This window comes from Sorex fumeus, unplaced genomic scaffold (genome assembly GCF_029834395.1).
Source record: "Sorex fumeus unplaced genomic scaffold, SorFum_2.1 ptg000086l, whole genome shotgun sequence".
Taxonomy (NCBI): Eukaryota; Metazoa; Chordata; class Mammalia; order Eulipotyphla; family Soricidae; genus Sorex; species Sorex fumeus.
Genome location: NW_026606143.1, coordinates 19,369,232 through 19,393,629, shown reverse-complemented (window position 1 = coordinate 19,393,629; position 24,398 = coordinate 19,369,232). Strand labels below are relative to the sequence as shown.

General features: G+C 35.8%; 1 protein-coding gene across 3 annotated transcripts in view; it reads right to left on the bottom strand.

Moving 5' to 3' along the window:
• The window catches only part of DMD (dystrophin), a 2,292,284-nt gene that overhangs the window by 349,513 nt on the left and 1,918,373 nt on the right, over nt 1-24,398 (bottom strand). For all 3 annotated transcript variants that reach the window (XM_056131284.1, XM_056131279.1, XM_056131278.1), the window contains one exon: nt 1,663-1,809. In XM_056131284.1, coding sequence (XP_055987259.1) covers nt 1,663-1,809 — 147 coding nt within the window. The remainder of the gene's footprint in view (nt 1-1,662; nt 1,810-24,398) is intronic.

Here is a 24,398-nt window from a genome sequence, read left to right as displayed (position 1 = left end):
CATTCCTTGGGCATTTATTCCTTCTTTTATTTCTTTTTAATATGGAAAAAACATTAGAATAAAATTGATGAGATTTTACCCATACTTCACCACAATGGAGCAAACAGACAAAAAAAGACATGGACTCCCTTAACTGTGCCACTTCAGTCAATGCCACTTGTAACAATCTATCATATAAATATTTCAAGGCTATTCCTCACAACATAAATTAAAGTTTACAGGCTCTCAAGAGATCTTGAATTTGGAACGTGTTTTTATAAGAATCCAACAATTTTTAACAGGGCTTTCAATCACACACGTAAATCGACTGCCAATAAGAAAGTTAATCTGGGTTATTGTGTTTTCCCCTTTTTAAAACAATGAAAGCAAATATTTTAAACCTTGTTTTAGCTCTGTCCCAAGAGCATGCTCTTTGAATCCTATAAAATGCAAAGTACACAAGCAATTCTCCAATACAATGGTGAAACCAGTTTGATGATTTTGAGGTAGAACAGTGTCCTTGATATAGAGGCCCTAGACACCTCCTTCACCATTCAATACAAAAATGTCTGAGTGCTTTCTGGGAGCAAGAGCTTGTGCTAATAACCTTCTATAAATTAGTAATTGTTATAAGAAGCATGTAAAAATGTAAAAATTATGAGAAAAGTCAAGTGGCTTCAAAGTTCCTAAGTTTGATTCCAAAACCTGCTATCCATAATAACAGTACCAGAAATAAGAGCTTGTGTTAATACAGCAATTGTGTGGCTAGTATTGATCCAAGTATTTTCTATATATTTTGACATACACATCCTAATAAGTTGATATGATAGAAGTATACAATATTTCCTTTTTCTTTAGATAAAAGAATAAGGCATCGAGAGCAAATAACTTACTCAATGCTCCAAAGCCAGTGGGCATAACCCTGAATATACTTACATTAATGAAGATTTTATACCTATATTCCATGTGTTTATTATGAAAACCTATGAAAATTTCCACATTTAGGTTTGTGATAGGATATACTTTCTTTAAAAGGTTTCACATAGTATGACTGCATCTTACCATTCATTGACTTTTATTAAGTTTGGGATTTAAAATGTTTTAAGAATTCTAGCAATCATAGTGCAAAAGAATTGCTGATAAATTTAGTAAAAGTATTTTGATGCTTCTATCCTAACTCAGTATATCTTCCATGTTTACTGTGTGATATAGAAAAAAATCAACTTAAAACTATCAATAAATTTAATGGGATCAAAATCACTTATATAGGGATATACATTATATATGGGCTGGAGCGATATATAATGGTAGGGTGTTTGCCTTGCATGCAGTCAACATGGCTGATCCGAGTTCAATTCCTCTGCCCCTCTCAAAGAGCCCGGCAAGCTACCAAGAGTATCTCACCCAAGAGTATCTTGCCCTCACGGCAAAGCCTGGCAAGCTACCCGTGACATATTTAATATGCCAAACACAGTAACAAGTCTCACAATGTCACTGGGCCTACTCGAGCAAATCGATGAACAACAGGAGGATAGTGACAGTGATACATTATATAAGATATCCTATACTAAAAATACTATGTACAGCACATGAAGAAATTCCCTTTATTGTTCTTAATATAAAAGCTTTAGCTGCATATTAGCTTGCTGGATCGAGAAACCATAATTCTCAATGTGGACATACCTGCAGAAGCTTCCATCTGGTGTTCAGATCTTCAAGAATGTTTAGATTATATGGTGATAGTTGAATGCCCAATGTGGTGAGTTGACGAGCAAGGTCATTGACGTGACTTACATTCTCTTTAAGAGGTGCAATATCTCCTCGAAGTGCCTGTGTGAAATAGCCAAGGGCAAATCAGAAGGTGGAAACATTTAAAGCAAAGAAACATGCATATGGGAACTCAACGAACTCTTATGATCTTTAGGGAGCGATGACAATGCTCTATTCTTGTGATAATATTATAACTAATAGTTCTGGGTGAATAATAAAAGGTAAAAGGTAAAGGCCCTCCCGTTGATCGTTGATTTGCTCGAGCGGGCCCAGTAACGTCTCCATTGGAGACTTTGTTGTTACTGTGTCTGGCATATCAAATACTCTCGGTAGCTTGCCGGGCTCTCCGAGAGGGGCGGAGGAATCGAACTCGGGTCGGCCATGTTGGCCGCTTGTAAGGCGAACGCCCTACCCGCTGTAGTTAATATTTACTGAGCACTTCTTGAGTGATTAATCCTATGGTAGAATCTGTCTACTCTTAATCTGATTTTACTCCTACACAATAGAGATAAACCATGGAGGTTGACAGTTCAAACTTGCCCAAAGTTTTATGGGTAAAAAAATGGAAGGGATTGGGATACATTCCCAGGGTATCTGCACCTAGCATGCTTATTTGTGGTTCCTATACTATAACTCTCTCTAAAGAAATTCTGGATTGGTAAAGTAACAGGCAAAAGAGAGGGCTACTACTATATTTTAGATTCTACTCATCCCACAGACAGAAATTTATCACCTTTCATACACATATCTATATACTCAATCATAAAATATTACATCCACACTTTGCACCAACTACACAATAAATTGATTTATTTGAAGATTAGACTATTTTGTCAAGTTCTAAAAATGACTTCTTCATCTCCTGGTATTTCAGTCCTTGTAACAATGACTTTAAAAGGCTCCCATGGGGCTTCTCAACTGTCTTAAGCAGTAGAACAAGATTCTCCACCGCAATGTATCATGGCAGACTGTTAAACAGAGGAACTCTATGCAGATATAAGGAGAATATTACCATGTATCATATCGACACTATTGAGATGACATTTATGGATCTTTAACATGATGCATGATGTACAAATGTTTCAATGAGCCATTTCGAAGGGACAAATTTCTTCACTTAGAAGAACAGTTTGTGTAATGTAATGTCTGTGCACGAGGACAGCATCACTAACTGGGTTCTACTTGCTGTTTTAACTTGCCATATCTGGCCAAGTATTATTTTTCTGGTGGATAAAACCATTGTTTACACTGATTCCATCTATTAAAAAACATCATTCCATCCTACACAAAATGGGAGGAGTCATCATGTACAAGTTAAAGAAGAAAAATACATTTTCATCTCAAATAGCCACAAAAAGTGATATTATAAGATAAGATTCTGACATTGTGCATAGCCAAGATAAGACATTGTGAAAAGTGCTCTGTTGAACTAGCAGTTATTTAAAGTGGTCATTAAAAATGTTAGGGAGCCAAGAAGTTTCTTTGGGATGTAATAAAATATTTGTATAATTAGATAGCAGTGATGATGACTCAATATTGTAAATATGCTAAGCACTACTACATACCTTAACAAGGTGAATTTGATGGGATCTAGGTAATCTCTCAAACTAAAATAAAAAGAAAGCCTTTTGGACAACCACACAAGTGAAAAAATACTTTACCCTTAAAATGTATAAACATTCACACCCGTTTCAAAGAATTTTACTTCACTAATTATAATTATATGACAAACTAATTCTTATGTAGTCCCTTATTAGTGAAATATCATAGGGGTTAAGAAGCTAAGGAAGGGGCTGGAGCAATAGCACAGTGGTAGGACGTTTGCCTTGCACGCGGCTGACCTGGATTCGATTCCCAGCATCCCATATGGTCCCCTGAGCACCACCAGGGGTAATTCCTGAGTGGAGAGCCAGGAGTAACCCTGTGCATCGCTGGGTATGAACCCAAAAGCAAAAATAAAAAGAAGCTAAGGAAGTTTTTATAGAGACTGATTATAAATATTTTCTTTACAAATAGATGGACTGAAAAAACAGTAAGGATACTTGGCAATAAGTGGTTAAAATTCCTATATGTTAATGCATCTCTAAAAGGAAATTATTTATAATTAGATAATGAATAATTAGATAATTCATCACTAGATAATGAATTTATTAAATGTCAATGGTAGAACTTAGACTAGGACAATAATAAAATAGAATCATTCTCTTCAGAATAATAACATGTACTTCTAGCAACTACAAATGTGTCATGTGAGTTGGGACTATAAATGGGAAACCAATGAAGAGATGTGAGGATATTGAGGTAGAATATGAAAAACTACAGATTAATCCTGTTAGTTATCTGACTTTACAGTGCGTTTTTCAGATATTAAGTTGACTATGTATCTCACTTAAGTCATATCGAGGAGTTTTCCTTCCTTTGAATGACATAATGCAAATAGTAAAATGTCTTTTATTCAAATATTTTTATTTTCACTTCATCTTTTAAAGTCCTGCACACAGAATTTTAAATCTACATCAGTAGAGAATGATATTAAAGATAAGCTCCACTACTCAAATTAATCATCACAACACACACTTTCTCTTATCTCCCCTGCTCCCACTCACACTCATTTAAATATAATCTGGTAATTTTATTTTATTCATATATAGCAATTACTAAAGTGATCTTAACTTAATATCCACCTAATTAAAACTTAAGGCTTCATTCCTCTGTGAAACACACTACCTAGGTCCCTCAACAGATTCTAAGTATTAGATCAGAAGCATCTATCAATAAACATGGCCCCACAGCTCTCATTATTTAAGTTGTGTGTATGTTCTTTTCTTAATGCTTTTTTGGTCACACTTGTCGATGCACAGGAGTTACTCCTGGCTCTGCACTCAGGAATCACTCCTGGCGGTGCTGGGGGACCATATGGGATGCTGGGAATCGAATCTGGGTCAGCTGCGTGCAAGGCAAATGCCCTACCCACTGTGCTATCGCTCCAGCCCCTGTGTCCATGTTCTTAAATGTGATTTTGACAGTATTGCAATCATACAGACTAAATATTTCAAACCAGAGAAGAAACTCTAAAGAGAAAACAAGTTATCATTTTCACAAAAGTCAGGTTAAATAGCCTGGCAATTCGCCCTCTCCTCTCTGGAAAGAAAGATGGCGGCCGCATGGGAGCCTTGTGGACAGCAGGTATGAGCCGGGGGTGTGGGGGCGACTAAAACCTCATGGGAAGGGGGGCGTTTCGGTCCGCCCTTCACGCCCTACCAAGGCCAATAGTTGCCTCCCATAAGCGGCTCTCCAGCACGGCCACGACTCCAGAACACAGAAACCAATTTCTTAACTATCTGACTTTCAGTAGAAATACTTCCAGGGTCAATAGGTAAAATAGCAGAAACCCAAAACCAACATTTAATTCTTGAACCTAGCTGTAGAAAGCAAATCACTTCACAATGCTTTTTCAGCATGTCTGATTTGGGGGGGGGGGGGTAAACTCTAAATAATAGTGGTGAATCTTTTATTGAAACAATGAATCTAATCAAAGCAGATAGAGTGTTAACTAGAATTCATCTGCCTCACAGGGACAGGGAGGGGTGGGGGGTGGGGTTTTATTCGGGTTCTTCATGGTAAAAAATAAGTATTGGTAAAGGGAAATGTGTTTGATATTTGCATGACTGAGACCTAAACCTGAAAGCTTTGTAACCTTTCCCACGGTGATTCAATAAATAAATAAATAAATAAATAAATAAAATAGCCTGGCAAATTACTTTAAAAAGAGTGTAAGTATTACTGAACTTGGCAAGGACAAGACAACTATCAAATACTCTGATAACAATGCCCCCAAGTTAGAAGGATTCTATCTACAGAATGCTTCTTGTGTTTCCAGATGGACTCCATCTACATGGAAGAGTCTGGAATTAGGAATCAAAGCATTTGAACTATCATCTAATTTATAGAGGATGCCAGTCAATTAATTGATAAAAAGAAACTGACATTAAAATACTGGTGACTATTTTAGGTTAAACTCAAATATTGAAGACATATTTTTTGTTATTACTGTTGTTTTTGAACCAAACCCAGTGGTGCTGAGGGCTTACTCCAGATTCTTCACTCAGGGTTTATTCCTGGAGAAGCTGGAGAACCATATGGGATATAGGGATTGAATCTGGGTCAGTCACATGCAAAGAAAACATCCTGCCTGATATACTATTTCTCCATTCCTTGTTGAAGATATTTTAGATGCACTAGTTTAACTGACTTTTCAATTTATTGTACAACTGAGGGAATCCTGTATAAATTTTTACTAGTACCATTTTGCTACCATTGCTACTACTACTACAGCTGTCACTACTCAAGGCGGGAACTTCATGTGTTTTGGTTTAATCCAAATGCCTAGATATATTTTAAGATGTTTTCTAATAGAATCTTTGATGGGGACTGAGCCATAGGTAAAGAAATTATTTTGTGTTAAGTTTGACTTGGGGAAGATATCTTGATGGATGTGGATGTGCAAGATGTCTTGTGGATGTGTGAAGAGACGGATGGATGTGAAGAGAATGATTTCAGGAAGAAACCATTGTGAGGGAACTAAACATGTCAAGATCCAGTAAAGGAGATAACCAGAGCTAGAAAAGAAGATATAAAGGAATAAGGACTGTGTCTTCAAAGTCTTCACTTGTGGTGCCAGTGCTAGACATCAAACTCAAGACCTGATACATGGAAGGCAAACACTCTACTATTCTGGTACATCTCTGGCCCACAAAGTCTTCACTTTAGTATCTGAGCTAGGTTCTGGTAGAAGCTCTATTACACACAAGAATTGCTCACTGCTATAGACTACCAATGCCCTGAAGTGTACATAATGAGACAGAGATAGTACCCCTTAAATACTGAATCACAAGACCTACTATATGAGGGGGAACACAGGTACCATGTCATAAAAATGAATATAACATTCTGTGACTCTATAATATTAGAACTATAATACTGCGCATATAAATTTAGATTGAAAGCACTCAACACTAAACATAAAATGTCAGAAAAGCACAGCTAACTCTGAACAATTTGAAATGTTATTTAAATACTACCAGAATTTCCTTAGATTTTGTTCTAATTTGGAAGCAGTGGGAAAGATTACAGGAAGCTATTTTACTGTGGGTTTTCTTGGAATCATTTAAACATCTGGGATATGTTCTCCATGGAAGAGCAAACCAAGTCTAATTTTATTATGACTACTTTTATGCAGGCAGAATTTGTTGTCTGATTATAGATACAAAAGTACTGATTTAGAATGATATATAAGTCTTGATATGTCAAGTTTGTCTTCTTTTTATGAAATTTAATTGCTTGCCAGATCTTTGCTTATCTTTTTTTGTGGTTAAAGTTTTGTCCAAGTATATATTTAGAACTTTAGTCATCAACCACTTTGTTAAAAAGGTATTGTCTATTAATAAGGGAATGCTATTTCTGAGGAAATAATTTTGACCTACTGGTGGAGAGAATATCTCGAGCACATTATGCAGAAGGTCAGTTGGAGGAGCAGAGGTCAAGGAAGCAAAGCATGCTGTCTAGGCTGGAGACTAGCATTAATCTGGTCATATGGTTAACTCAGGAGTACAAATTAAACCATTGTTGGGGCTGCCTTCAGACAAAGTGTTTGTCCTTTTCTATCCTAGGGTCTTTCCAGTTTAGGGGTCACTAGCTGCCACCTGGTGTATTTAGGATGAAGAAAGGAGGTATTAACATTCCAGGCAAAGTGGGTGATTACATTTTGGCTGAGACAGATTCACTGGAAAAGAGTGCAACTATGAGTCTTCAGTAGAAATGAGTGTATCCACTAATCCAATGGTTAGGACACCAACAGCATCTGCAAAAACTACATCCATTTCTGTTTTACCCTAGACTTCAGATACCACACACACACACACGGATTCTTAAATTAATTCTCCCTACGAATATACTATCATGGCTGTGTTTCAGAGCCTGTATCAAGAATCCATTGATCGCCAACACTACCCTTTACAAACCAGGCCAATATTTTCATCCAATTGACAAGTGATATAAACTGGAAATGATGCTATAAAATGGAAATGATCAGGACAAAAACTCATCACTCAGTAAAATGTTTACTGGTGCTGAAAAAACAAGCTGTATATATCCTCATTACTTTATTTTCTTTGGAAACTTGTTTCTATAATCCTAAACCTGGTTGCTAATTATTTCCTTTTTCATAGAAAAAAGAGCAAAACAAATTGAAAAAATGTAAAAACATTTCAAGATTCCCATAGCTTTCTAATGGCACAATTAAAACAAATAAAAAGGTAGTTCATGAGCATTTTTACAAAGGCTAAACGCAAAATATGCACAATTAAAAGAAAAAGGTCTCTAATGAGTATAAATAAATCATTTGAGCAAACCATGTTTTTAGGCTGCCGAGGAAACAAGAAATGCCAATATTTTCTTTCTGAGAAATTTTAATTATATGTGACAAAACACAGTAAAATAGCAGGTAATGGATTATTTTTACTCATCTGAAAATAATAATTGGAACCCATTTCAACCGCTAACAAGAGGGATCTGATATTCAAATTCAGGAGTTATTTTAAATTACATGGCACATTTAGCAAGGTTTTAAATTTGTCAACATTTTTGCCTTTCAAAATGAGGGCTGGGGCTCATTCCCAGGTTTGTCCCTCCTGTTTGCCCTGCTCACTGTATCTTGCTCACTTTTCTTCCAATCCTCCCAAACATCAGTATCAGGCTCTGATTCACAAACTATGGCAGGCATGATCATCCCATGGAGGAACTGCATTCATTTTGTGGGGTGCTTGCTATGCCACTGTTTTTGATTCAGTGAGTCCAGTGTGAGTCTGAGCATTTGGTCTTCATCACAAGAACTTAGATGTTGCATTCCTGGAAACTACCACAGGCTAAGTTAGAATTTTCACATGTAATCTTCCCTATGTCTGAAACCCACCAGGCAAGGAGCTATTTTTTCCTTGCTCTTAGCACTGTTTTTCTTCTTAGCTTCAATCATAGTTTGTATGTGGACATTTCTTTCCCAATTTACTAATTGGCTGTTTTTTCTCAAGCCCTAATCATCATGAAGGTAAATGCATATTATTTTCCCCACCAGAGTAATTCTATATTTCCTTGATTTATTTTGTCTTAGGATATGTGCTCATATCAGAAGTATCTGTATCCTCTGAGCAAGAACACACTCTTCTCGTTTGTGGTAAGTGATTTATTTGAGAAAAAAATATTTTTGCTCCATAGTTGGAAGTCTGTCTCATGAGCTGGGAGAGAAGGCAGCTGGAATGAGAAGGGATCACTAAGTCAATGATGGTTGGAGGAATCATTCGGGATGGGAGATATGTGCTGAAAGTAGATAAAGGACCAAACATGATAGCCTCTCAGTATCTATATTACAAACCATAATGTCCAAAAGTAGAGAAAGGGAAATTGTCTGCCATAGAGACAGCCGGAGGGTTGGAAAGAAGGGAGGTATACTGGGGACATTGGTGGTGGAGAATGTGCACTGGTGGAGGGATGGGTATTGGGGTGTTCGATCATTACATGACTGAAACACAAACACGAAAGCTTTGTAACTGTATCTCACAGTAATTCAATAAAAAACAATAAAATATGATATATAACAAAAAAGAAAAATGTTTTGTGCTAATAATGATACAAATTGTTCTCACCTTCTAGAAGGCATTTTGCCAATACTGCATGAAAGGCTTTGAAAGATTTAGCTTGGAAGCGAAATGAGTCAGAAAGAGAGGGATAGATATAGAAAAATTGCATTCATGTGGGGAACATAAGGTAACAAAATAAGAGACTAACACCCAAGAGTAGCTAAGTACCAGGTTAGATTATGTTTGTTTTCTCTCTTTCCTTCTCTCGCTTTCTCTTTCCTTCTCTTCCTTTCTCTCTTCCTCTCTCCCTCTCTACCTTCTCTCTCTCCTTGTCCCTTCGTCTTTTCTCTCTTTCTTACTCTTGGAGTTTTACACGAAAGAAAAAAAAGTTCAGTTATAATTATTTTCCATGCATTCTCTCTTATATGAGAAGGGGAGAGGAACATGGCCACAACAGGGCTATAAGAATGATGAATGAGAGGTTCTAGTTCTCCTCCATTTAATAGTAAAGCATTGTGTCGGGGAACTGTGATGGAAAAGTCACAGATAGTTTCCTTCAAGGAGACTCTCCAAAGCAGAGGCTAAGAAACTCTTTCATGAGAGAGCTACAAATTAAGATCCTTTCTCTGGTAGCTGTATCTTTGCAGCCTGTTTCAACTTTTACCAAACATAGCCTTTTTTCCTCACTCCTGTAACTTTGCAAAGTATTCTTGAACTAGGCATTGGAAACAGAGTGCATAAAACTGATGAAGGAGAATGGTGGGTGGAGGAAAGATATCTGTTTACAGCTTGGACAAAGAAGACAATGTAGGAAAGCCTAATGGGCTTGAGAAAAAGCAAATAGTCTTTAATAAATTGAAGCACAAAGTGCAGGGCAGTCGTGGAAGATGAATTGTGAGTGTCTCCTTGGAGCAAGACTACAGTATGTTTGAATGAGCTAGTCTTCGCAAGGTGGCTAATGAGGATTTCTACAAAGGGGAATGGCATATTATCGCAATATTTTTAGTTAAATTTAATTACTGAAAACTAGACAATGCTTAATTTTCTATCTACTATATACAATGCATCAATGTACTGTGTATACACCTATTAGGCACTAGGAAACTGGAATTCGTCTTACAAATGCACCATTATTAGCAGGGGCAAGTTAGTATGATGTTTAAAATAATGCAATCAGCCAGTCAAAGGCATATGATATTTCAATGGGCTGAGACGTAAAAAGGGATGCTAAGGAAGTCAAAAGAGGCACCCTTAATAAAAAATGCTGCTGAACTCATTCAAAGAGGGAACAGCATTAAAATCATGCTTATTTGGGTGTGGCATATTCAACTGGGAATTTTTCTGTAAATCAATGAAAGGCTGTGGTTATTTTTGGAAAGGAATAAAAAAGCAGACATTACTACTTGTCAATATGCACAACAAGCAACAATGAGTAGAGAAAGGATGTTGGCAAATTATTTGAAAAATAATTTTTGGAGATGTCTCATATCTGAATAAGAGTATTTTGCAGTATTGCATTTTGCACATTTATACAGTAATTCCCAAAACTATTGTTAAACACCTATTGTATGTCAAAAACTGTTCCAAGTACTAGGGATATAACAGTGCTCAAAATAAACCAAGTTCCAGTGAACAAAGATCTTAATTGCTGTGAATAAAATTTGTTGTAAATGATGACTATGATTATACAGGCTTATACAGAAATAAATTCCCAAAGCCAAGCTACAATAAGCAATATTTTTACTAAGAAAACACAAGACAAAGTTTGGTATTGTACATCGTCTTCCCAGGGGATTCTCATTTTCCATTAAAACAAATTAAACTACCTTTGCAGTTTGAATGTATGAATAATGATGAATAAAGGAATTCAGGGTTGTGAGCTAACCAGTGCAATATGCTACACCTAGTTTGCTTTATACCAAGCACATAGATTTAATTTTAGCTCCATGGGGCAGATACCCACCAATGAAACAAAATGAATTTTTGCTGATTTGATTTTCTATTCAATATATTGTTATCAACTTAGAAATACTACAACAGAATTGAATCAGAGCTGAATATAAATTTTCTATGAGTTGAGATAAAAAATAATTAAATGGGAGAAAATTGAAAAGAAGTGTAAAATGCCTTTAATATCCATTTTTACTTTCAGATTATTGTAGCTCCTGAATTTAATAAATGTTTGCAGTCTTTCTGAAATGCCTTTCTTTCTTACAAATAGAACAATAAAAGAACAAGATATTCAACTACTTAAGAGTCAAACAAAATGAATATTAGATGGATATTTTTCATTAAAACCTACACAATAGTATGTTTAAAAATTATATTGGCTCTTTTGGGGAGAGGATAGGCTTGGTTGACACTCATGGTGCTCAAGTCTTACTCCTGGATCTCTACTCAGGTATTACTCCTGATGGACACAGTGCTGGGGACTGAATAAGGTCAGCTGCATGCAAGGCAACTGCTTTACCTATACTCCTGCTCTAGTCCCTAGACTGACATTTGTTATTATCAGTACCTTCATGATATCTGCTTCGAGGCTGAAAAGAAAGTCTTATGTATATATTACCCAATTATACGCTACTCCAGATAAATTAGTTGTTATTGTTTTTACCCATTTTTTCTAATAGATCCCTAGATATGTGTGTGCATGTATGAAAGATAAATACTTTTTGGTGGGGGTGGGACAACACACAGCAGTGGCATGGGGTACTGGTCATCAAAGCAGAGCCATGCAGAGACAAGAGGTGCTGGGCATCAAAGCTGGGGCACTGACTCCACAATCTACTAACAAAGAGTCAAGAGTTTGCTCAGCCTTTGCATTTTCTTTTGAACCATATATTAAGAACTTTTAATTTCTAAGATATTCTGATTACATCTTTCGGAAATATCTTTGTTCATATCCTGCTATGTTATATTATGACAACTACTATGATGATACTGTCCACTTAAATGCATTTCAATGGTGAATTAATTAGACTTGCTGTCTAATCAATATACCATCTAATCAATATACTCACTGTTAATGCAAAAAAATATTCAGTCATTGGCAAAATATACTCTTTAAAATGGTGCTTAGTTTTCAACTAATGAAGATATAATGCTCACATATAGCAATGGTTTTATTTTACTATTTTCAAATAAGAAATATGACAGTATCTTCAGACATCTGTGGGAGTGACTCTATCTATAGATGCTATCATCTAAAGGAGAATGTTTTTTCAGTTGAAAGGGGCTTTAAAAATCTTTTAAAAATTAAGTTTTTAAGACATAACATATTTTTGGAAGAGTAAATGGTGTTAGATTTCATTAAACCACATTTTTGCAAAAGTCACTCAACTCCAAACTCCAGGCAATTTTAACACAGAGACAATCTTGAAAACATCTTCCTTCAACCTTTATAACAAAAATGTCATGGTGTTCCAAAGGTAATATTTTATTCACCTTGTTGGTCAAACAATCAACAGAACTTATGCTCATTTGTTTAGATTATATTTCTTTAACCTTATTTTTTTATTGGACGCACAAAGACACTATTATATTTTAACCCTGTGGCAATTCTAGTATTGAATTTGTGGAGGATGAAAATAATAAACCATTTTATAGCTCCAGTCCTGTCCCTGATAGGTTATGTGAAGGTCAAATGACTAGTAATGAGTGAAAAGGTGAAATGTTGTTTGTGGTCCACTTATCCTTAGGACAGGCTAGAGCCTTATACCATGACGTGATTACATGAGCATTATTTAATGAAATCTAATGCGATTTCATTTAGTTGCAATATATAGATTTCAAGTTGGGTCAAAATGCTTTCAAGTAGAAAAATACTAAGACTAAACTCAGTGAAGATTTGTCACTAGTTCCAACAAACCAACCAACCAATTGCTTACTTCCGTTAATCACTTTAATATTCGTTTAATAACTGCAATTTTGTATATATTGTTGATAAATTGACTTCATTCTCTTCGCTAACTTGCTTAATGCCATATTAGAATATGATAATAGGATTTGAATATTTGATAATAGAAAATATTTAAATGAGCCCACTGAAACTATAATAACGAGGAATTGCAGTGAGCAAGACTTCTGAAAACAAATGTTTTGAAATAGGACTGCCAGATTCCTAACTATATGAAGAAAAAAAAGTCACCATAAAAATCTATTCTTTCAAAGGAAGTAGTAATCTTTCTTAGTGTTAGATTCTCTATCTTCATTCTGGCAAAGAGAGCTTGACATATCCAGGTTAAACGCACTATGGAAATTGAATAAATATTGAAGTTTACAAAAAAAACATAACAATGACATGTGGACTGAGTTTGAAGAACAATGAGAATCAATGTGCTCTTCCCCTTCTAATTCAGTTTACTCAATCATTCAATGCATACCAGATCTGAGTGAATTTTTACGTAGCTATTTCAATTCTACATGAAACATGAACCATATTAGCCATAATGCAAAATTTCCTTTGTTTCCCCCACCTCAGGATCCAAAGCAAGAAAGGTTTTTTTGAATGTTTAAGACTTTGTTTCTATTATGATTTTTTCCATAATTCACATTACATATGCCAATTACTCAAAACCATAACCATGGGAGAGAATATAATGGGCACTTGCTTGGACCATAGCCGGTGGCCCTGATATGATCCCTGGTACTATATGTGATCCCCGAGCACTTATAGGATTATTTGCTGAGCACAGAGCCAGGAGTATCCCCTGAGCATAGCCAGATGTGGCCCACAAATCAAAATTATAACCATGAACTTCTCCACAGGCATTTAAAATACAGTGATCTGTATCACCTCCTTCCTCAACTCTTGCCATTAAGAGTACTTCCTACTTTCTTCCAATTGTATGATATATTCAATCACATACACACATACACAGACACAAATACACACAGATCCCTCCTACAATGAACATAGTCTCAACAGATTGACAACGTAATTTACAAAATGCAGGAACTCCTGGAACAGCTATCAACTGTCTATATCTATCAAGCAGTCTATAATTACTTAAAAAGAAATGATTGAAACAATTATGAATGTCCCTGGTTTCCGAAATTCTATAAAGAAATTCCACATAATCATGATGGTTGGCATCATATTAGGAATAAAAATTTAAAAACTCATTATTACTAAATGTGACAACATTTTAAACAAAGGGAACAGTCACATGATTAAAAAGGTTTTAATTTTGCTCTGTTTTGATTTTGGGTCACACATGGAGATGCCCAGGGCTTACTCCTTCCTCCGTGCTCAGAGATCACTCCTGCTGGTGTATGGGGGACCATATGTGGTGCCAGGGATTGGACCAGAGTTTACAATAAGTAAGGCAAATTCAAAAATGCTTAACCCCTCAAAACTCTTTTAATTTCAAAGTATTAATTGTGGGAAGGCAATTTAAGTTCTAAGTCACTGAGCAACCCCCAAATTGTGTGAGTGCCATTAAAATACCAAAAGAAAAAACTGGACTAAATAACTGTGTCTTTCACAAGAGAAATTCAGAATATGTAGGCTATTACTCATTTCAAGGTTTCAGAATGAAACTAGGCTTCGAACCTAAGCTATCAATCACTTTAACAGGCAACCATGTATGTCTGCATTCATTTTAAAATAAAATTTGCTGGATGTTGTTGGATAAAAATTAAAATGCTATAGTTATTACTTATAATGGAAGAATTACTATAAATAAAAAAGTGGTAGAGTTTTACTATTGAATGGAGCTTTTTCAAGTGTCCCTGGACAAATACCACCACCATCCTTTTGGAACTGGTTAAAAAACACAGATTTGAAATGCTTTTCAAGACCTCCTGAATCAGAAACTCTTGGGAAGGATTTTAAGATAGGGGTTTCCTCAGCCCCACCAGATAATCTGATGCATTCTGAAGGACAACTGTCATAAAATATTTTTTGTTATTTCCTGATTTGGGACCAAACTCAGCAGGACTCAAGGAGCACTGCCAGTATTGGGGATACCATGCAGAACTGGGATTGAACTTGGGGAAGCCCTTTGAGTCAGCTCCCTGACTCTGCCTTAGAAAATTGTTGATATTTTTCAGTGACTAGGTCTAGATTCCTTGCACTCTCCAATTCACAATTGTCAAACCAATTTCTATTCTTAAACATTATATAGAGATAAAACCATGAGTGTTCTTCACTTTCTTAGAACTCCATTGCCAAAAAGTACAAGATGGGGGTGGGAGGTTTTAAAAAAAATCATCATTTCTAAAGAATTATCACATGTGCAAGAACAAAATGGCAGTAAAAGCCAGGGTGAGCACATTGGTAAGGATGTTCACGAGTTATAGGGGGCAACTTTTGGTGAGAACATCCATCCTGCAAACGCTACAACTGTTGGTTATGAATATCTTACATTTGCCTTTTTCTTTATAAAAGTGACCTTTGCTAGAGGAAGTCTACTAGCCCAAGAGGTAACCCATACCCCTGTCCTGAGAAGCAACTCGTCCCCATAACAGGTCATGACAGTGACCTGTCGTGCTATAGTAGAACCAGAGAGTTAACTATGTGCTTCTCTTCCCAACTCTACACACAGTGAGATCAAATTGATGATTTGAATCAAACAGGAACTACTGAAATCATTACAATTGAAGAATGCTACCAGTTACCAATCATTGCTTTCCCCCCTCAGGACTAGCTGATAGGTCAACTATCATATTTTTGGCTACAGTCAATGACTGCTTGGGTATAATAGAACAAATCTGCTGTGTGGTTTATATGCTCAAGCTTTTTCCCTATGAATCAGGATGCAACACTAGATTTTGCCTGAAATAATATGTTTCCTTGGTTCTTTATTTTTCTCTCCCTTATTATGCTACTATTCTCTTCCTTATTATGCCCCCAATGAGAAATCCTGTGCATATAACCTTTGTTCTGCGATTTGCTTCCAGGGAACCTGGCATGTAACACAAGTTATTAATTTGCTGACCACTGCACAAAAGTCTCAAATAAAGTACATTTTAAATGACGAAGAGCTATAAATCTCGAAGATTGGATTCATAAGGATAAGTTCTGAAGAGTAAAAATAATGAAATGGCAAGGATCTACCATTTGTGTATGGGTAGCAAAAAGAAAGTAGCTGAGGGGAAAAATGAAGCCTTCATACATTGGGCAAATTTTCTTATCATGCTTCTTAAGTTATGCTTGTATCCCGTAGGTTAATATTCTGGAGGATTTTTTTCACTAAACATTTTGAAGACAATGAATTTATCAAAAGTAAATTATGCAGATGACCCCTAATTAGGCATGAGATTTAAGATACATCAAAGAAATTTCATGCTCATGGAAGAAGGAGGCAAGCAGGCAGCTTGGGAAGATGGTGGACTTCATCTTCGTGGCCATTAAGAGAACTAGGGTAGAAAAGCTTGAGTGATGCTACTTTTTGGAAAATGCTTATAGAAAAATCTGCTGTAGGTAAAAAATCTCATTATGAAAAAGCTTATTCTCCTTAAACCCCATTAAAATGAAAGGGTTACAGTGGTATCATAGACACATCTAATCCCAGGATACCCAGAAACTGGTTTATTAAGAATAATTATTCAATGCCATGCCTTAACCCAGTTAATATAAGGTTGTGGAAGGCATAATATTGGTGTCAATTTTAACTGAATAATTTTGAAAATTGTAATTTCCAGGCATGACAGGCCCACAGTAAAAATCTACTCCTTGGGTTGTTCTTCAATCAGTCCTTGTTTTACTACAGGTGGAGAGTAACATAATTATGATCTTTACTTTTTATTTTTAAGATCCTTTATTTATTTGTTTATTTTTACTTTTTGGGTCACACCTGGCGATGCATAGGGGTTACTCCTGGCTCTGCACTCAGGAATTACTCCTGGCGGTGCTCAGGGGACCGTATGGGATGCTGGGAATCAAACCCAGGTCGGCCGCATGCAAGGCAAATGCCCTACCCAATGTGCTATCACTCCAGCCCCCTAATTATGATCTTTAAACTTGCTACAGCTCTAGTAGGTGTCAAAGGATAATGAAAATATGTATTGGTTGTGTGTCCCATTCTCAAAGGAAATGAGGAATTTCAGTTAAACACCTCATATTTCCCTAACTCTTTTTAATTAATGTGTATGTGCGTGACTACATCCATAAAACCTAATAAAAACACTTGGTTCCCTCAGCTTGGTGTTAAATAATAATATTCCTGGGACAACAATGATATTGCTAATATCATTCCCAGTATAATTTTATTCAGGAAACAAATATTCAAACTCTATAATAACATCAGACTTTCCTGAGTATAGTTTGCAACCATATTAAGAATGAACAGATGTGTGAATGAATGATGTTTAGATGTGGTATTGCTGACATTGTATTCTTTAGGATTCAGTTTGAATACATTGTTTTTATTACCTAGGACTCTTGAGGAACGGTGTTTATAATTACTACCAACCACAAACGAAGCTACCAGAGTAAATCCTCAGTAAACAGGATTGGCATTTTAAAAGATCAGTTTCTGATATGATTGTTTTGAAATAGTAAGACGGATAATATTCTTTGGAGAAATTTCTATTTTCTAATTAAATACTTCGAAGTAGAACAATGTCAGATGAACTCATTAGCTGAACATTTTGATTATCATGTTCTAAATATCCTATGACCAGAAGAGAAGCTGTACAACTCTGATTTAATGCAGTAACAATAGTAACCAATTCTAGTTCCTGCTTTTATCACAGTTCATCAAAGGACTACAAAGATGTCCAAATTAAAGTAAGTCCAACAATAAAAAGAACATGTTCTTTTCCCCAACTGTTGTAAAGATTCTTCCTATCTTTAAGCAAAGTTCACCCAGTAATTATCTTATTTATGAAAGCAAAAGAAGAAGGATGTTTCTTTTATAAAATAAATGACTTTATGCTTTGAATGTGGAAAGCATCTTGAAACAGTCAAAAAGAAAGCGTGTTAAATGTCATCAAGTCATTTCCTCCCACCCACTGTTTTAAATCGTTTGCTTGGTTCCAATGTATACTACACTTACATAAGTTGTTTATGAAGAGCCAAATTAATAGTCTTTGCAATTGTTTTCGTTGGAATTTGGAGAGCTGACAAATGAATTAGTAGAAAATGGCAATTCTACATGAATTAGCTTTTAAGTCTCCCTAAGAGGCTGATGCAGAACTTAATAAGAGACTTATTAGGAGAAGTAGGACAACTTAATTCAGATTGATTATAGACTTCGGTGAAGACAGCTGGGGTTCAAATGAAACTGAAAAAGAACTTATATGCACTTCAAAGTATGCTAAGCAGATGTCTGAAACAATTACTTCTTACTGCCTTTTCAGAAGTTTCAAAGGCAGGATGGGAATAGCATGGTAAACGAAGGTTCTATTTGCCTAAGTCGAGGTAGGGGCTTTTAAAACACACACAGTGCTATATAAAATCAGATGCTGTGGGTAAGGAATGTGATTCGACACTGCTGTCCTAAGTCATTTGCTTTTTTTAAGCTCTATAGAGAACACAGACAATGTTAGAGAATATATAAGAACTAAGTAAAAAGCTCTCCTGGCAGCATTAACTTTCCATTAAGTTTACATCGGACAAAAAATAAACCCATCTAAAAGGATTTTAAGGATTTGAGAAACTCCAAGTTTAGTCCATAAGATAGCTTAAATCAACAATGGCCATTCTATTGAAAAATAATATACCTTAAAATGTACAATTGATACCTTACTATAGTATGCTTTCTTATGGTGCATTGTCAGATGTGAACAGACAAACTCTATGCTTTGAAGCATTACAACAGCATGGTTCGAACATTCATTTAAGAACCTGAATACCCTACGTGACAGGCATTAGTTGCATATTTAAACTAGATTTATAAAGGATTATATCTTTTCTGCTTGTATTTTCTTCTTGATCAAAGGCTTACTTAATATACATAACATTTGTATAAAATCAACAATAATTAAAGTCTTCAGAGAGCAAGATATTTGCAGTTAATAACAAAGTGCTGTTAAACTCCTCTTCTGACTATGTAGGTACAACTCATTCATTATGGAGCTATCATTCCTTTATTTGAAGTGTGGAGCACAGGCATATTTTAAATCATTTGTAGGGTTTTCTATTTGTGATGGGTCTGTCTAAACAAGCATTCTCTATCTCTGTAAGAAAAGTTTATCATTTTTTCATAATGTTTCTGAGGATTTAATGTTGACTCATAAGCTACAAAAGCAGCAAAAAATTAATTGATGAATAATGAAACTTTAGAAGCAGGTTTAAGAAGAGAAATGTAGTAAGTTAAATGCAGAGTTATGTGAACATGGCTGCGTGTTTCCTGCTTGTCAAATTGAGGATGTCATACTAATGTCCCATCATATTTCGCATTATCTGTCAAGTGGAAACATACTTGGTTTGCTCAATATCAAAATTTGAGACAGCATTTCTTGGGCAAGTTTCTAAGATAAACCAAACCACTTAAAGACGGAATGGTAGATTTTAATGGATAGGAATATTTACCAGTTTTCTTCTTAAGATTGTAGATCTGATTGCTGAATAAGGATGGCATGGGGGAGCTTTATCCTAGTCTCTGGTATACCACACGTATTACTTTCAATTGTGTATTTTGGTGATACTGGGGATGGAACCCAGGTCTCATGAATACAAGGCATTAGCTTTACTGCTGAGTCACACCTTATATTATCTTAATTCCAAAACGTCAAATCAAATCAAAATATTTCATTATAAAATTCTGAGATATAATACCAGATTTAAGGCCTTGCATGCAGCTGACCCTGGTTTGATCGCTTAACATTTCGAACTTAAGATATGTAGATTAAATGTTTGATAAGAAAACAAAAAGTCTGTTTAACTACAACAAATGGAGATGTGATAAATTTGATTATTCCAGGACATCAGTCTGAGTTTTATTATGGTATGTGAAAATGCCTTATTTCCATAGGCAAATAAGGGCAGCATAATATTCCTGGTTCAAGAATGACATGCCACTTAATATGTTAAGAAACCATAGCACATTAAAGCATCAACAATAGCAACAAAAACTTGGAAAAACAATTACAAAATCTTTTCTCAAGGAATTTTTCTTAAGTACAAAATGTTGTATGTAGAGACTAGGTTATAATAGTTATTATTAGTTATTAAAAACTCTATGTACCCTACTTATACATCTATGTTTGCAGAGTGACTAGAAATTAAAAGAGGTATTTTTTCTCCTGCTTTTTTAATGGGGAGAGTGTTGGACCCCACCTGGAAGTAGTCAGACTCTGTGCTCAGGATTCATTCCTGGAGATGCTTGGGGGACCATATTCAGTGCCAGAGATCAAATCATGGTTGGCTGAATGTAAGCCAAGTTATTTTACCTCTATACAAAAATCTTCACTCCAAAGAGTTACTTTTATTCTTCATTGGTACAAAGAAAGTAGAATTATGTGTAGTCAGATTAGCAAACAGGATATTTCCACTGAAGGAAGAAATCATAATTCTGTCCTTAAAATATTTGGTAAGTAGTATAAATCAAGAATTTTCAAAGTAAAGATGTATTTAAAATGTAATTTTTACTCTAATGGTTATGCCTATGGAATTTGTATATACAAAGTTTAAATTCTCTTATTCAGTTGATATTAATGTTATTTTACTTTCTCTTGGTTTTCTCTGAGTTTCTCTGTGTTTCCTAAAGAAACTTTGTCTTCTGTGTGGCCAACTAGGGTTCAGTCCTCAGCACCACATATAGTCCCTTGACACCCACCAGAAGTGATCACTGAGTACAGAGTCAGAAGTCAGTCCTGTGTACTACTGGGTTCGGCTGAAAAAATAAAAAATAAAAAACAAAAGAGAAAAGAATAATTTCTAGCAATAAATAGCATTTCCATAGTATTCCAGAACTCTTTGTTCTCAACTTTATTCTCCAAATCCAAAAAGCCAAACTGGCTAAAAATGATATAATTCCTAATACTACAAAAACTCATATTATAAAGTTACTTGAATAACAGCTACCTTAATAAATATGATCAGAATAGAAGTGGATATTATGATAAAATCACTAGTAGTGAGGAAAATGAACTGAAATGGGTATATAAAATATTCTTCTGGATAAAAGCCTAACTACCAGTTTGGAGTTTTCTAAGGCATGGATATTCCAAGGGTTTAAATTGTGGAGTAGTAAAATGAAACCAGTGATTTTAAGTACTTTTCTATTTCTTTTAAAATGTTAAATTTTAGTTAATAAAATTCACTTCTTGGAAATAAATACCACCAAACTTGGTGTCATTGAGAGGCAACAAAGAAATTGATTAATTTTACTCCCACTACAAAATGAAAATAAATGACAGAAGGGAAACACACACATACACACACACATGTACACACATACAAATTCAAATACACACAAATTCAAATAACTCTCTTTAAAATGTGCACTGAATATTCTCACAATGTCGGTTTAGAAACCAAAATGATCAATCATAATCACCAGTACATGAATATTCAGGTAAGTACTATAACTTAGTATGTTGAGTTAGGAGAAAAAATACAAGTGTTGGTATATATAATTTCATTGTGAGAGAAGTACTTAGTGTATGTTTTCATGGCCTCAGAATGAGACTTACCAATTAGGATATAGAAAATAAACTTGGTCTTATGATCAACAACAGAAAAGGTGGAGTGTAAGGAAAAAGCAATACTCATCCATTGGGTAAGGGTCAGCTGATATTTGAGCTGTTGTGGTTTTTAATACTTTTATTATTAAATCATGCTGCCAAAATTTCCCTTCTAAATGCAGTATCTGACAAATGCTCCTATGATAAATAAGGTGAAAACTCCCAAAGCTCTAAAATCTATCTATTTAGCCACTTAATTTATTACCTAATTTGTACATTTGGAATCTGTTCCTAAACTTGCCATTTGGGTTAACGTTTGTAGAAAATTAGTTCCTATATATTTAGAAAAGGTACCATTTTAATGCTGTACAAAGGCTATGTAATTTTCGGTGTTAACTGTTGTATTCAGAGTTAAATATGGGGTTATAGACTGTTGTGGTAGAAAAGATTTTAGAAGTTATAGAGTCAAATTTTAAATATTTTCCAGTGATATTAAAGAGCCATGCCATTCAAAATTAGATGTTAGTTTTCATAGAGAAAAAGAGAAACTCTACTTCATCCATTTTGTTTTGTGGGGCAGAAGTACTTGGGGACTCAAGGTCCATTTACCATAATTGTCACTTGGTAATGTGGGCCTGACAGTTTAGTGCTTAGGATGGAAATATGGTACAGCTCTGGCTTGCAGTTCTGGGGGTCACCAGGACCAGTGGTATAGGGTTGGGGCATGCAACACTAGAGCTATAACTGGGGGTCTCTGCTTCAGCCCTTGAAGCTCTCATCCTAGTCTCAATAACTCCATATAGAGAGCATTATATAGTGACTCGCATACAATTGCTGAGTGAAGAGTGGAACCAAACTGATTGTGTGATACTAGCACTGTACCAGGAATGGGAAATTCAAAGCATGACCCTTGCTTTTAGGAATGTAATTTTCTATGGGGAGAGAAATCCAAAGTGACTTGTGACTGGCTATAATATAGATGAAATTGGATAATGATAATGTAACTATGCTTGGTGACCTATGAAAGAACTGAATTGAGAGAAGTTTATTCTGCTGGGTGGGAGTTGGGGAATTTTCATGAAAAATTACAAAGACATAAGCATGTGAGCTGAATTTTGAGGTGCTAAGTGGAAGATTACCATGCAGTGAAGGTGGGGTGATCCAAGACAGTAGAGAAAAAAATGTTCAAGGGTAAAGGATTGTGGAAAAAGATGGCCTCCTTGGCTAAAGGAATGACATGTCCAGAGTGAGTGAACTAAATAGCCTAAAAGATGGTAGTGGCAGTCCGGAGTTTAAACCAGGGCAATGAAGCAAAGGACCACAGACACAGACATTTTTCTTATTGGACTGCATTCCTTCGACCAAATATTTGGCATGGAATTGGAAGAGAATGAATAAAACCAAAAGAGCAGTAAAGTTATGGTTCAGTCATGCATTCATTAATCAAAAATTGAAAATGTAGCATTTATTATATGCCTAGAGCACCATGTGCTAAATGGACTTTAAAGATGGCACTGTAGCTCTGTCCTCCCATTGTTCATTGATCTGCTTGAGTGAGCAGTGGTAATGTCTCCATGGTGAGACTTGTTACTATTTTTGGCATATCAAATACGCCACAGGGAGCTTGCCAGGCTCTGCTGTGTGGGCAGGATACTCTCGGTAGCTTGCCGGGCTCTCCAAGAGAGATGAAGGAATTGAACCGGGGTCGGCCGCATGCAAGACAAATGCCCTAGCCGCTGTGCTAATTGCTCCAGGACTTTAAGGGTAGGTAGCATAATAATCTGAATAAAAGATGATGGGGTCTAAAACAGCACTGGCTGAAATGGGAAAAACATACAAGACGCATTCTGATTTCTAATGAGCAAGCTAGGGACTGGAGAGAGTAGTAGGGGAGAAACCAGTTATACTAGCAACACAAGGCCCACTACCCAGCATCAATGGGCGTAGCCCTGGTGGTCTTTCACATCACTAGATTTGAGTACTGTCAGTCGGAATATTACTGGGAGTATGGATCTTGGGCTCCTCAGGATGGCTAGGGAGGCTGCCTCCACCCAACAGCATATAAATCAGTGAGAAGATAGAAATTTGGGGGTCATCACTTCTCAATGCATACAAAAATTAAAACATTATAAGAAACACCTGATGCACATATAATGCTGCTTGGCAACTGCATGGTGACTTTACAAAAAAGGAAAATTAAATCGGAGTAATAGTTTAATGAGCTGAGCTCATATTATACATACATGAGGCCCAGTTTGGATCCTGAGTACCACTAAGGGTGGCCTGAGGGAACATAGCAAGGAGTCTGAGTACTACCAGGTGTGGTCCACTCACTCCTCACCCCACAAAAAGGGCAGAAAAATAAAATTTAAAGATGAGCATAAGGTTTCACCCCGGGGCTACATATTATTATATGATGAGTTAACTAAAATAGGAAACACA